Source organism: Pungitius pungitius, chromosome 1, assembly GCF_949316345.1.
Source record: "Pungitius pungitius chromosome 1, fPunPun2.1, whole genome shotgun sequence".
Taxonomy (NCBI): Eukaryota; Metazoa; Chordata; class Actinopteri; order Perciformes; family Gasterosteidae; genus Pungitius; species Pungitius pungitius.
In genome coordinates this window covers 2,675,989-2,689,641 of record NC_084900.1, presented here as the reverse complement: position 1 = coordinate 2,689,641, position 13,653 = coordinate 2,675,989, and the positions used below count along the sequence as shown (strand labels likewise).

At 52.2% G+C, this 13,653-nt stretch overlaps 1 protein-coding gene across 4 annotated transcripts; it reads right to left on the bottom strand.

The window, feature by feature from the left end:
* Positions 1 to 4,447: 4,447 nt before the first annotated feature.
* znf219 (zinc finger protein 219) lies at positions 4,448 to 11,592 on the bottom strand. Of its 4 annotated transcripts, none has more exons than XM_062560264.1 (4): positions 11,345 to 11,591; positions 8,719 to 11,137; positions 8,456 to 8,548; positions 4,448 to 6,697 (listed from the first exon to the last, which is right to left on the bottom strand). In XM_062560264.1, the coding sequence occupies exons 2-4, from the start codon at positions 11,132 to 11,134 to the stop codon at positions 5,505 to 5,507; spliced, it is 3,702 nt and encodes a 1,233-aa protein (XP_062416248.1). In that variant the 5' UTR covers positions 11,135 to 11,137; positions 11,345 to 11,591; the 3' UTR covers positions 4,448 to 5,504. The 4 variants fall into 4 exon arrangements, with proteins under 4 accessions (XP_062416248.1, XP_062416270.1, XP_037335722.2 ...); XM_062560286.1 differs by having other exon boundaries at positions 8,402 to 8,548; positions 11,289 to 11,589; XM_037479825.2 differs by having other exon boundaries at positions 8,402 to 8,548; positions 11,345 to 11,588.
* Positions 11,593 to 13,653: the final 2,061 nt, after the last annotated feature.

The window sequence follows — 13,653 nt, the reverse complement described above, 5'->3', positions numbered from 1 at the left end:
GCAGATGTGTGTGTGTTTGTCACATCTGGACACGTGCATGTGCGCGTGTGTGTGTGTGTGCGTGTGTGCGTCGGGCCGAGTGGGTTTTAAAAAAGGTAAAATGGAAAGAAAATGTGTGCAATAAGTGTAGTAATAACGTCAAAACGCGTTTTCCTGCTATTTTAACTCAACTGCTTGTTGCTTCCTTGATTTAACCGCCAATCGTTGGGCCCATGAAGTGGCCTTTAATGTCTTCAAACTAAATTAAACCCAATGAAGAACCAAGGAACAAATAAGTGACGTTGTGCCGAAGGGATTCAGACGGTTAATTGTTCGTCCAAATCACCGCCCATTGATCTCTTTCGGTCGATCCGATTTTGTCTCTAATTGAGTCGATGACCACAATCTGAAGGACGAGGTTGTCCCAAGCTCTTCTGGAAGGCCATGCGTGACCCCCCCCCCACCCAGCCCCCATGTTGTGGGCAGCATGGCGGGCGTTGGGCTACGGCTGAATGGACGAGGATCCGATCCTCGGAGCTTCTTCTCGGATCAACGTCGTGCAGGTTAAACCTGGATTATAACCTCATCCCGGCAGCGGAGCACCGACGGGACTCTGAGCGTGAACCACGTGGGGGAAGGCGAAGCGCAACAGATCGGCGTCATCCTAAACCTTAAATCCCACGTGGCCTGGCGCTCTCCCTCTGGGCACCGAGGCTGCAGCGCGGCAGCAAAAGCTGCTTCCAGATGGACTTTCGGGAAGGAGCCGTGCAGGAAACCAAGTACTCTGTGTAGAGCAAGAGGCCCGCTTTAGAGTGAGGGGGGGGGGGCAAACGGGATCTCATGAGACCAGTAGACCCGCGTGCTGGAGTAAATGTCAGTGCATCCTGGAGCTCTTTCATACGCACAGTAAACGAGGAAATAACATTCAAATCCCAAATATGTGGACCCCCCCCCCCCCTACCCACCTTGGGGACCCCTCATCCCCCCTAGCAGATGTCTAAAGCATCTCAGGAGAGCAGCTACAGCATCACGGGGAATTGGGGGAGGGGGGGGGGGGAGGGTAGAAGGATCATGAAGACGTTGATCTGCCTATAGGTGGAAACAAAAAACAAAAAAAAGCCTGTGTGGCGCGCGCGGCGCGGGAGTGATGTGACACCGCACAGGTGCACGGCCACGTGGACACGTGTCCGCGGCAAGCAGCCGCGCCAAATAACTGCGCCGATTGGAAAAATGTCAACTAAACATCAAACGAAGTCGATCTCAACACCCAATCACAATTCACGCGTGTGTCACGCGCGCACTCACCTCGCTCATCGTGGAAACCTGCGCGCGGACGGGGAGTTCTGCTGCAGAAAAGTGGACTTCTTCGGTCTCCTTCTTTTATTCTTCTTCTCTCCGCGTCTCCCGGATCCGATGCGAGGGGTTGGCGGGGGTGGGGGGTTCGGAGGAGCTGGTGGAGGTGGTGCTGGTGGTGGTGCTGGTGGTGGGGGGGGGGCGAGGAGATGGTTGCAGAGTTCCGAGTCGGAGTCTTCGTGTTGGCCGGACGAGCAGCGCGGAGAAACCGGACGGAGCGGTTCCGAAGGAGTGAAGTGATGCTCGATTCGGTAGAGACGACGGAAGGAAGAGCCTTTAACGGTCTCTCTCTCTCACACACTCTCTCTCTCTCTCTCTCTCTCTCTCTCTCACACTCTCTCTCTCAACCAGTCACCAGGGAGCAGCCTCTCGCCCTGGTGACTAGATGTGGGCTAATAGATAATAAGAAGCCCCTCCTTGTTTTAATTGGTGATTTTTTTCATTTGTTTACTACCCTCTTTGAAAGAAAAAAAAGCCCCACTTCCTTTCAGGTGGATCCGCACCAGAGCAGATGTTTCGCTTGTATACTGGTAAAAAAAAAACAGCCTGCGACTTCCTTCCATTAATTTCAAAATAATAAATAAAATAAGAATTCATATCATAGAAAAAATATTTTGATGAGATCGGAGACATATTTGATTCAGTTTGCGCCATTAAAAGTATATTCCAACATTTCGGTTTTTTTTATTTTATTTTGAAAGAAAAATCCGAAGGCACATCCGCTGTCAGGTTTGCTCTGCATTTCGCCACGTGGTGCTGGACCAACTCAAATGGCATTTGCTCAATTAATAGTGCTCCCGTTGGCTTCGCGTGAATCTCATTGGTGGCAGTGACGCGGTGACGTCGTGCAGTGAAGACGGTGTCCGCTAGAGGGCGCCGTCGCGTCACAAATCCCAAACTGCTGCTCCGGGATGTGCTGTAAACTCTCTCCAGATGCTGACAATCAGGAAACGATCCATTAGCTCACTGCACACCACGTGGTCTTTAGGATAAGTTCTGCAATACCCAACTTTTTTTTTGTTGCTTTTTTCGGACTTGTGTCTGTCGTGTCCTAAGGAAACTACAACAAATGAGCTTTTGGGTGTCTAGCACCGCACGGAAAAAGGCCCTGAACCCTCCTTTGGAGTTAAGTAACTCGCCATCTGTAACGCCCCGTAAGGGCTTCCTGCTCCAAAACAACACATCAGACATCTGGCAGATTTATGCAATCATAGTCCTTAGAGAAGGAGCCTCGGGTGGAGGAAGGAAAAGAAGAGAGTCTCTGATGTTTTGCTTGTGTTTATTTATTTCTAATGTATTTTAATTTTTTTTTTTTTTTATTTGTCCACAAAGTCATATTAGTCACTACTATGTTAGATCAGTTTTCCCTCACTGCAATGGCAGTCAACTACACGAGAGCCCAAACCCGGCGTGCCCCCCCCTTCCCCCTCGCAGAGATGCGTCATTCCACAGAGGTGTCCGCCCCCCCCCCCCCCCTCGGTCTCGGGATCAGCTGCATCGTTCACTTTTGGAAAGTGACGTGCAAAAAAATAAAAGGGGGGGCGTTATTTAATAACGCGTCGGCCGCCTTTCGTTTTTAGGGGAGTAGATTGATTGGCAGGCTGTTTGGTTCCCACCTGCCTGTGGGAGGGGGTGGAAGGGGGGGGGGCATCGCCCGGGTTTTCTGCTCTCTTTAAAAAAAAATTAAAATAAAAAAAAAAAACACAACAGCTCTAGTGCTATCTGTACAACATTCAACAACACATTTCTCTTTTTTCATTTTGTCTTGTTTTTTTTTGTTTTTCACCATAATGCCAAAAAACGATAATAATTATCATCATAAGAAGAGCATTTTTCCATCTCAACGGCATTGAACAAACACCACACGAACTGAAATAAAACTCCAATAAAGGCCTCAATACCAGATAGTACACGTCACCTTCAAGTGGTGCTAAAGAGACAGTTTACAGACGAGAGAGAGAGAGAGAGCGACATGGAGGAAGAGCGAGCGAGAGAGAGAGAGGGGGGGGGGGGGGTTGAAGAAAGAGAGAGAAGGGAATTCTTTCGTTTTTTACTTTAGTGTCACCTCGGACATGTTTTGGCACCCTTTTTCTTTAACAATATTGATTTAACTTCGACTCGGGCTCTGGTTCCCAAAAGGTTTAGTATCAAATACCAACGGCAGTCCAACCCTACGTCTACAATGATTTGTACTTGGCTAAAGGTTAGGTAGTCCATTCTTTAAAAGAGTCTAGCCATGCTAGATGGTGATAAGGCCTAGTGACCTGATTAGAGAGAGAGAGAGAGAGAGTGGGGGGGGGGGATGTGTGATATAGGCTAAGTGCTTTTGGTGAGTTTTTACAAAATACACCAGGAAGTGCTTGAAACAGAAGGCACGATGGCATTGACAGTAGTTGTTGAGGAGACACCACTGAGGGACTACGGAACTCATAAGGTGCTCTGAAGAGAGGGGGGGAACTTAAAACACATTAATGCACATTTAGGGGGTGGTAGGACGCCCCATCGAAGAGTCGCCCACGTGGGACCACGTGGGTAAAGAGGGGTCCTTCGCCGGCGCGAGGGGGACGCTGAACTCGAGATCCCCCCCCCCCACCCCCCGTTTAAATTGTTTTCGTTGGTAGCAGTCGGGGGTTTCACACAGAGGGGAACTTTCTTTAACAACCCGTTCGGTGGTTGGTTATTTGATATTTGCAGACGGGCCGAGCCAATCGATGGGGTCGATCTACCTGGAAACCACAGCTTTACACAAAAAACAGAGAGGGACAACTTCCATTGGGAAAAAACAACAACGTTTGGTCTATCGATAAAGTGGAAAGAAAAAGCATCTACTTTTGGAACTTAAAACCTTGCACAGTGCTCTGAATAGACATTCCAACTAGTCTTAGCTCACACACATTATAATCAATATTACCTATATTGATAACCTTTTTCTGTAAGCATCTCGAAATGAAAATAAACAAAAGTCTGCTTTTTTTTCTTCTCGTCTTTACAAAAGCTACACATATTCTACTGGGATGTCTATGCATTTGTTAGTGTTTTTAATAATGACTCCTACCATTGTCTTTTTCGTTCCTCTTTTAAAAAAAGAAGACGCCGTTCCCCCCCCCCCCCCCCCCCCCCCCCCCCCCCCAGGGGACCGCTTGGTCCCCGGGACCCGTCTTCTTTTTGTCTCTTCTGAAAAAGGGGGGGGGTGTCGGGTGATTCAGTCCGGGGTCTCGGGCACACTTTGAGTTTTGTTCTTTTTTTTGTTGTTGTTTTTTTTACGTTGCCATTGGCAACCCGACCCACATTCGGCGCCATTGTAAACACTGAATTTTTCAACTCTGACCCCTGGGCGTATGTCCACGTCGCCGGCTCTTTTTCTTTTACAACTTAACTATTCACAACACCCTAGAACCACTTTTAACAAATATACTGTACTTAAATTGTTTTAAACTGTATACTCGGATAAAATGAATGACCTCTCGGACGCACCGGAGGCTCGAAAAAAAACGCACATGAACAGGCACTAACTGAAGAGAACAAATGTTACAAACACCTCTTTCTGTTTTTTTTCGTTAGGACGATTGGTGCAGAAACACTTTTCAGACAAACAAGGCAGTGGTACGTAGTTGAGGGAAAGCAGGCGCCCCGCCTCACGCCTCTTTAAATTAATACCCGAAAGCTTAGCCGAGGTCCACGGCTCCGAAACGACTCCAACTGTCCTCCACGTTTGTGTGGGTTGGAGGAGGAGGAGGAGGAGGAGGAGGAGGAGCTCGGGGGTTTCAAAGCGTTCAGCGGTCCGTCGGGGGAGTGTCTCTTCACAGCGGCCTTCAGCTGGGTTAGTGTAGTACTCTGGAATAAACGTGTGAAATAAATGCCTTGAATCTGTTCCTTTGATTCATTACGTGGGAGATCACCTTAAAAATCATCTCGAAGCGACGCCCGAACGAAGAAAAAAAAAAGGAAACCGAGGAAGGAGTGGCCCGTAAAATCCTGAAAAGACGCTCTTGCGTACAGGAAGTTCATTTAGTCGGAAGAAAAGTAACAACTGGGATGTTTCTCTTTCTCTTTTCAAACCCTCTGCGGTTGAGAATCCTTTGTCCAATTTCTTCAATTCCGTGTCCAATGTTGTTCAAAATCCTTGACTCCAACCTTTTCGATTTGAACGGTGTTTACCGAAGGCAGGCCTTTTAATCTGTGAACACCCTTTCCTCCTCTCTCACCACGTGGTTGGAGCTCAGGGCCGGGGAAAGAGCGAGGGACATCCTCAGATCGTGGTCCTCTGAATCCTCCAGGCTGCTGTTCTCCAAATTCTCTTCCAGCTCCTCGTCCTGCTCCTCCTCTTCCCCCTCCATCCTTCCCTTGAGTCCCAGGCCGCCTCTGACCGTCTTGGACGCGGAGGCCGCGTCTGGGTAGTTGAGGATGTCGTTCAGGCGGTCCTCTGCATCCTGGGAGAGCCCGTTCAGGGCCTTGGCCTGCGTTGAGGACCAATCCCTCAGGGGGGCCTGAGAATCCGCCTCGGCGACGTGCCTCCATATCGTCACGGGGTCGAGATCGGAGTGATCCGCCCGGGGCTTGGTGGCCCTCGGGGCTCCGTTATTATTATCCAGGGGGGCAGGAGGGGCTCTTTTGCGCCTGGACTTGCTGGTGTGGTTGACCTGGAGGTGCATGGCCATCAGCTCCGCTGAGGACGTGCGAAAAGGGCAGAACAGACACTGGCTCAGATTGACCCCCGCCGAACCATCCCCGCCGCCGACCCCTCCTCCCTCCCCGAAGCCCACCGCGCCTTCCTCCTCCGCGCTTCCGAGGCCGGGCGAGGGGCGGCGAGACAGATCCAGGGGTTCGAATCCCCCTTCTTGAGTCGAAGGCGCGGGCCCTTCCTTGTCACTCGGCGGTTGAACCATGCGGCTGGTAGTCAGGGGCTTACGGCGGGACACCTTGGGGGCCTTGGGCGGAGGAGACTCCCTGATCCAGCCTCCTTCCATTCCGCCTTGGTAAAGGGCCCCCATCACCCCGGACAGGTACCTGTACTGGGTCTCCAAGTCGACGTCCCTCAGAGCCGCCAGAGTCTTGCGATGCTCCCGCTGGTCCGGGAACCCCAGGAGCCAGCTGCCGGCCGACTGCTGGCCGGGCCGGGGGGCGGGGGTGTCGGCGGGGCCCCGGTTGACGGGGCAGTGGTTTGGCTGGGACCGCCGCTGCTTGGCCAGCCCGGAGCTCCCAGAGGTCAGGCTGTTGGCGGCGGGGGCGAGGCCACCGGGGGAGGAGATGGAGGAGGCCGACAAGGCGTTGCGTTGCTCCCTGTGGTGCCGCTGGAGGTGGTACTTCAGCGAGCCCGACTGGGTACCCGCGTAGTCGCAGTGGGGACATTTGTAGGGTCTCTCGCCTAAAGAGAAATGAGAGGAACAAAACAAGATTGGGGAAATTAACTAAGCTAACCTAGGTGAGGCTTGAGGAGACCAATGATTTTGCATGTTCACACATAATAGACAAGCATGCTGAGCGTGCCGATTTGCCCGCCATTTCATACAACGAATCATTTTTCATATCACAGTGAGAGACGAGAAGAAATTGGCGGTCTGAATAGTCAAAAGGGAAATCTGTAACACTGGAGCATCTTTTAAAAAAAATGCTCTGCAGTAACATGCAAAATAACTGCCACGGTCCATTTAAACAGTGGGTGAGAGGGATGTAATTATGCATTCCAAAGGGAGATGGCAGTATTTCATCGCTGATTGAAAATGACACTGCTGGCTGGGCGAGATAAAGAGGAGGGGGCATCATGCTGGAGACAGATCAACAGGAAATGCATTACGTATGAAAGGCATAAATTATCGCATTCGCGTGGAAAAACCAAGCGGACAAAGAAAACGGCTCCGTTGATGATTGCAGATTCACATTCAAAAGGCTCAACGGTTCGATTTCTACGGTGGAGAAAAATAAAAATGTAACACAAGTCTCAATGAGCAATAATCTCAAGAGCACAGTAATATCTAAAAAGAGTATTATTGCAATAGGATGCGTTTGCTTAAATTACTGACCATGTGGTAGTCACTTGATGGCGTAGAGAAACAACAGTGCATGATGAATACAGCTGTACTCTATCATGAATGGGTCCTGTCAGCTATAGACAATAATTCGTAATGGCAATATTTAATAGATTTAATTGAATGCATTCTGGGCACCATCTTGCTGGAGCGACTTGGATGTGCTCCAGTTCCCAGTGTCTGGGGATTGGTGGCATCTCAGAAACTTAATTCCGATCAAACACATCAAGCGAAGAAAGCAAATAATAAAAAATGGCAATGAATCATGCTTATAAAAGTCTTATGAATATGGGTAATTAATTAAGAGCGTGAATTGAGTGCTGTGAGAGTTCCCAATTTTCATTAAAGTCACGAAAGTCTTGGAAAAGATTGTCAGAGTATGTTGGATAGCCCTGTGCATCTGTTCTGGATTCAGACATGTTTAGGAATCATTCAATTTAAACTTAAGGAGAACAATTTAAGATTCCCACGCTTCAAAGACAAGATCAGAGAAAGTGAATCTCAGAGGGATTAAAGACAAAATTGCTATTGTGGAGAAATCCGTGAGCATATATTTTATGTCTTGGTGTCCCCTCAAAATGATTATAGTTAATATAAAAAATATCTCTGCCAAACCATATCAATGTTTTTACAAATTGGAATTCAAATATGTTCATAGAAAAATAGTCCTATTAAAAAATAAAAAATAAATACATTCCTTCCGTTCTTTGGGGTGAAGTTACTGGCTGGTGAGAGAAGTGACCTTTTTTACAAAGATTTAACCTTTTATAAATCCCTGGAGTGGTTTACTTCTTCCTCAAAAACTACTGTTAATATACCCTTGAGCAAGGCACTTAGCCAGGAGTTGCCCCAGTGCGGCTGCTCGGTGGCCTGCGGTGGGAGGCTATGATTAGCGCCGGCCAGCTCTCTGGGGTGAATGTGTTTAAAAATAAAAATAAAAAAGGTAGCGCCACTGAAGCGAGGATGCTCAACGAAACCTTTCCAGGGATTTAAAAAGGCTAAAAAAGTAAATGTGGTTTGTTAAACTCACAGCAGATTCTCACCTGTGTGAACTCTCAGGTGCACTTTGAGATGGTGTGAAGAGCGGAAGGCTTTACCACAGTAGGGGCAGTCTTTTATCCCTCTACCGCGCACTCGCTCCCTGTTGGGAACCGAAGGTATGGAGGAGACTGCTGTCAGCCCATTTTCTCCTGCAAAGTGGGGGGAAAAATGTAAAGATAACAGCGGGTGTGAAGGGGCCCTACGGGAGCTTCCGTCTACAGCAGCAAAGTAAAATGTACCCTTTTTGAAAAATACCACCACTACACGGGAGCAAACACGGAAGCCAAAAAGACGGGCGGGGAGACTCGCGCGGTCGTACCTTTGTAGCCGGGGGTGACGGAGTGAAACCCCGCGGCTGCCCCCGCTTGTTGTGCTCCGCCGCTGTGCAGTTTGGATTCCTGTCGTCCTTCTCCCGCTTGTTGGGATTCACCGCTGTGGGGCTGAGATTCCTGTCTAGCTTCGCCGCCGCCTCCTCCTCCTCCTACTCCTCCTACTCCTCCTACTCCTCTTCCGAGTCCCGCTCTTCTACGGCCTCCACTCCCTTCCTCTTCGCCGCCGCCGCCGCCACCGCCACCGCCGCCGCCTCCTCCTCCTCCTTTCTGGGGCCTCTGAGTGTGAACGCGAGCGTGGACCACCACCTGCTGCAAGCTGCGGAATAGCTTTCCGCAGTCGGGGCATTCCCACGGCCCCCCAGCTGCGCCTGACTCTTCTCTTGGTTCCAGGCCTCCGAGGTAGGCCCTGACCTGGTCGGCCTCTGTGACGGCGGAGCTCCGCCCTTGGCCTCGCTGCTGGCCTCGCTGTTGGGGCCTCTGCTGCTGCTGCTGCTGCTGCTGCTGCTGAGCTACCGCCAGGCTGCGAGCCACCAGCTGCCACCAAGTAGCCTGGTCACCTCCTTCCGGAATGGATGCAGGAGTTTCACCGGCGCCCCCTCCTCTGGCGGCTCCCCCTCCTCTTCCTGGGTCCCCTACTACTGAGCCCCCGAAGCCGCCGCCGCCGTTTCCCATCTCTGCCACCTGAGCCACTGCTTGAAGTCTCTCCATGCAACTTGCCCCGCCGCCGTCGCTGGGCAACCCGAGGTATCCCAGGATGGCCGACTTGCTCGAGCCCATCCCCATTCTTCCCCCAGCTTCCCTATCTGATCTTCCTTGTCCACCTCTACCACCTCGTTGCTGGGCCAGCAGGAGGCTTGAATAGAGGGCGTTGAGAGAATGATTGGTAGCGGAGCCTTTGCCCTGCTGCTCTGAACCTGCCGGTCCCCCGAGAGTCCCCAGCCCGGCCTTCAGCCCGAGCTTGTTGAGGTGCACCTTCATGTGGTTCTTGAGGAACCACGGCTCTTTGAAGCCACGGCCGCACACCTGGCACTTGTGGTCCAGGGAGTCCTTGTGCTTTCGCATGTGTCCCTTGAGGAACCAGGATTGCGTGAACCGCTGTCCACAGGTCTCGCAGCGGAATGCCGGCAATGTGGGCGACGCAGCCGCCGTGGACGCAGCGGTCACCTGGGGGGTACTCGGGGCCGGGGTGTGGGTCGGGGTGGGCACGGGGGTGTCAGGGGTCGCAATGACCAGCCTGGAATTGAAGGCCGGCGGCAGAGCAGGTACCTCGGGGGAAGGGTGGAACTCCTGCAAGTGAGATGCCAGGCTCTCTTCCTGGCTGGCGGAGAAGGGACAAAGGGTGCACTTGTACGGGTTGTGGAGGATACGGACGTGCCGCGCCAGCTCCGACGCCGTGCGGAATTTTCCTTTGCAGGCGTGGCAGCGAAACGCAGGCGCCGCAGAAGCAGACCCGCCCTCCCCGGTGGTCAAAGAGTAAGGGGGAGTTACGGATACCGGATCTTCTGTAAGTGGAGGGGTCAATGGAGTGCTGTCATCCAGTAAGAAGTTTGGGTTCTGGTCCGTCTGTAGGCCGTCTTCTAGACCTTTGACCTCAACATCATCTTCTTCTTCCCTAAGATGCTGGATGAGTGTCCCTGGCAGTATGCGCTGGTTCAGGTGACTTCGGTGATTCTGGGCTAGGTCTTTGCGGTTCTGTTGGACTTTGAGGTTCTGCGTTAGGGGTGCCGTAGGGGGTCCAGTCCGGTACAGGGCTGAGGCCCGGCGGTCTCGGTCCAGACTGTGAGCTCGGGCGTGGAGAGATAAAATGCTTTGGAATCTGAATCTCTTTCCGCATACATGGCAGGGGAACCTGAGTGCAGGCCCCGGGGAAGCCCCTCCCACTCCAGGTATCACCCTGGTAACGGTATCTTTCTGGAACAGCTGCAGGTCTAGCTCATCGTTGCAGTTTCCGCTCTGCCCGGACGAGAGGGCCAGTTCCAGGACCCCGAACCCGAGGAGCGGCGTGGCGGGCGGCGAGGAGTCCCGGCAGGGGCCGCGCCCGGCTTCTTGTCCCCCTCCCCCCGGGAACAGAGCCACCGCCGGGGTCGGGGACGGAGGGACTCCATCCAGCCCTTCCTCCTCCTCCTCCTCCTCCTCCTCCTCCTCGTCGTCGTCTTCCCCGAGGGGGTCGTCGCCGGTGTCCTCGAGGAGGGGGAACAGAGAGAGGGGGAAGTAAGGCGCGGCGTCCGGGCTCTGGGGGGAGGGGGCGGGGCTGTGAAGGGGCAGCGCGGCGGGGCTGTCGGGCAGCGAGAGCTGCGTGAGAGGAGAGGACGCCCGGGGGCTGTGGTCCAGGGACGGCAGCGTGGGGGGAGACTGGGCCGGCTCACGGGACAGAGACAACACACACTCCGGCGGAGAATCCATCCTCTGCAGGTGGAAAGCACAGGAAGACAGGGGGGAGGGGGGGGGGGGGGCAGATTGTGAGATGCAAAGGTTACATTTGCCTGTTGTGCATAATTATCTTCAACTGCGACGTGGCCTTGACCACATGTTAGAACTTTCTGAGAAGTAGACGTACTGGTGTGGCGTTAGTTTGCCTCACAGGCTGCGTGTGTGAGATCAGTGGAGAATTACCAGAAGTGTGTGCGATGTAATGCCATTCTTTAGTGTCTCGGGTGACGGGGGACACACTTCTGTGGCAGCCTTCTCCTTTAATTTTCTGGGGACGAAAGTAAAAAAAAAAAAAAAAAGGATGAATGAGAAGCTTAAACAGGAGTTATTTGCAATCTGATCTCGACTCTGATCTCGGATTGCTGCCTGTTTTAAAAAAAAAAAGAGCAATACAGTGTAGTATATTACTGAAGATCTATATCTAGCTAAATATTTTATTTGTAAATTAGCAATATCAGTGTCGGTGTAGGTGTAAAGGCTTTTGGAAATGTTGAGAGATGAACTGCGGGGAGCTGATTTTTGGCAAACAGGATAAAACATGTTCTTTCCACAGAGACACTTTGAAATGAATTCCATTACAAATTTTAATAGCGGAGGGTGGGTGGGGGGGGGGGGGGGAAACCCTGCATTTCTCATTACAGCACCGCTTTGCGTGTGTTTTAAACCAAGAGCCGGAGCCAATCTCCATTTGATCCTCAGTTACTCTTCGTTTTTTGCGTAGGCGACTGTGTGTAACAGGTGCGCACCTGTTCTGCCTCCTGCAAACTGCTCGCCGTGCGCTCCAGCATACTGCTAGCACATATGGGACGATTAGCCGGAGTGTGAGTGTGCATCCGAGTGTATCTCTATCTGTCCGTGTAAGTGTGTGTGTGTGTGTGTGTGTGTGTGTGTGTCTGTGTGTGTGTGTGTGTATATAAGAGTTAAGGGCACCGCCACAGGACACGGACCGTCCCAAACAGGATGGGCGCGCGATGTTTTGACTTCCCCACACGCCCTTCCTGTGCACTCACGCAGTGGCAGCCCGGGACCGTATGCGTGCACGGCCGCTGTTTGTTGAATCTATAGCCTGGGTGCGGCGGCCCTTTGACCCCCCCCCCCCCCTCCACCCCTCCGCAGTTACACGCGTGTGGTGAGCGAGTTGGGGACTGGGATTGGTGCACGTCGGCTGTTTTTCGTCCGTCACTCGGCGGCCCGCAACAGCAACCAAAGGTCATCAATCACCGGCACGACAATGACAATGGAATCTGTGCTCGCAGGTGCGATCGCACACACGTGTGACCGTGCACATGCGTGCGCTTGTATGATCGGCCTGCGTGTTCTGAGCGTGCGTGCGTGCGTGTCACTGAGCCCGGACGACAAAGAGATTCTCATGTAGCCAGTTGACATTTTAGCTCAGCTATGACTCACAGGGATATCACACCATATCAATCACACACACACACACACACACACACACACACACACTCACACAGTCCCTTTTTCCTAATCCACCATTATTGTTCTTTCTCACCCCCCTCTCTTTCCCCTCTGTCTTTCTTTCCCCCGAATTCACGCTCCTCCCATCCCCCTCTCATTCTCTCGCTCCCTCCCTCCGTTCATTATTCACTCATTTTCTTTCATTCTCTCTCTCTCTCTCTCTCTCTCTCTGTGTCTCTCTCTCTCTCTCCTGCAGTGTTGCCAGTTGGCATAGTGCCAGGGAATGCTGATATCAGCTGGTAGATTGGGCCCTGCCAACATGGCGAAGAGCTAAAAAAAAATGGAGAAAAAGGAGACAGACAGGGGGGGAAAGAAAAGGGAGAGACGGAGAGAGAAACATACAGCGCTGTTACAAACTGGGGAGGGAGAGAGGGGGGGGGGGGGGGAAACCACAAACAACCTTGTCAGAAGCCGTGCGAACGAATAGCGATTTGAATGCGATTGCCAGCGCGGCGTTGAGGGGAAAAAAGGGGGAAATAAACAAAAAAACGGCCATGGTTGGAACGGAGGAGGGAAGGGGGAATCAGAGAGGTGGAGCGGAGGCCACAACATGAAGAGAGAGAGGAGTCAACACACAAGTGTACATCCAGACGGACGGGAAGGGGGGGGGGGGGGGATACAGAAGAGGCTCCGGGTGCGTGTTGTTGTGCGTGCGTCTCACGCCATTATCATATGAATATCTGCATCACAATGCATTCGGCCCCCGTCACGCCAATACTTGGAATTTGGATAGATGGAGAGAAGGAGATAAGGTGCGGCGGCAGTGGATGTGTGTGTGTGTGTGTGTGTGTGTGTGGGGGGGGGGTGACAATCAGGTGCAGCACAATGGAAGCCAAGGTGGTGATGAAGCAGCAGAAGCGGCCTCCATCGGGCGGGGGGGGGGAGACGAACCCCGGACGTGGTCGGAGACGCTTCTGTCCACTTCACCCACCGATGCAAATCGGCCCCCAATCTGCATCTCTGGTGTCACTTGTGCGTGCGATCGCGCTCTCCCACAAATGGATTCAAAAATGGGG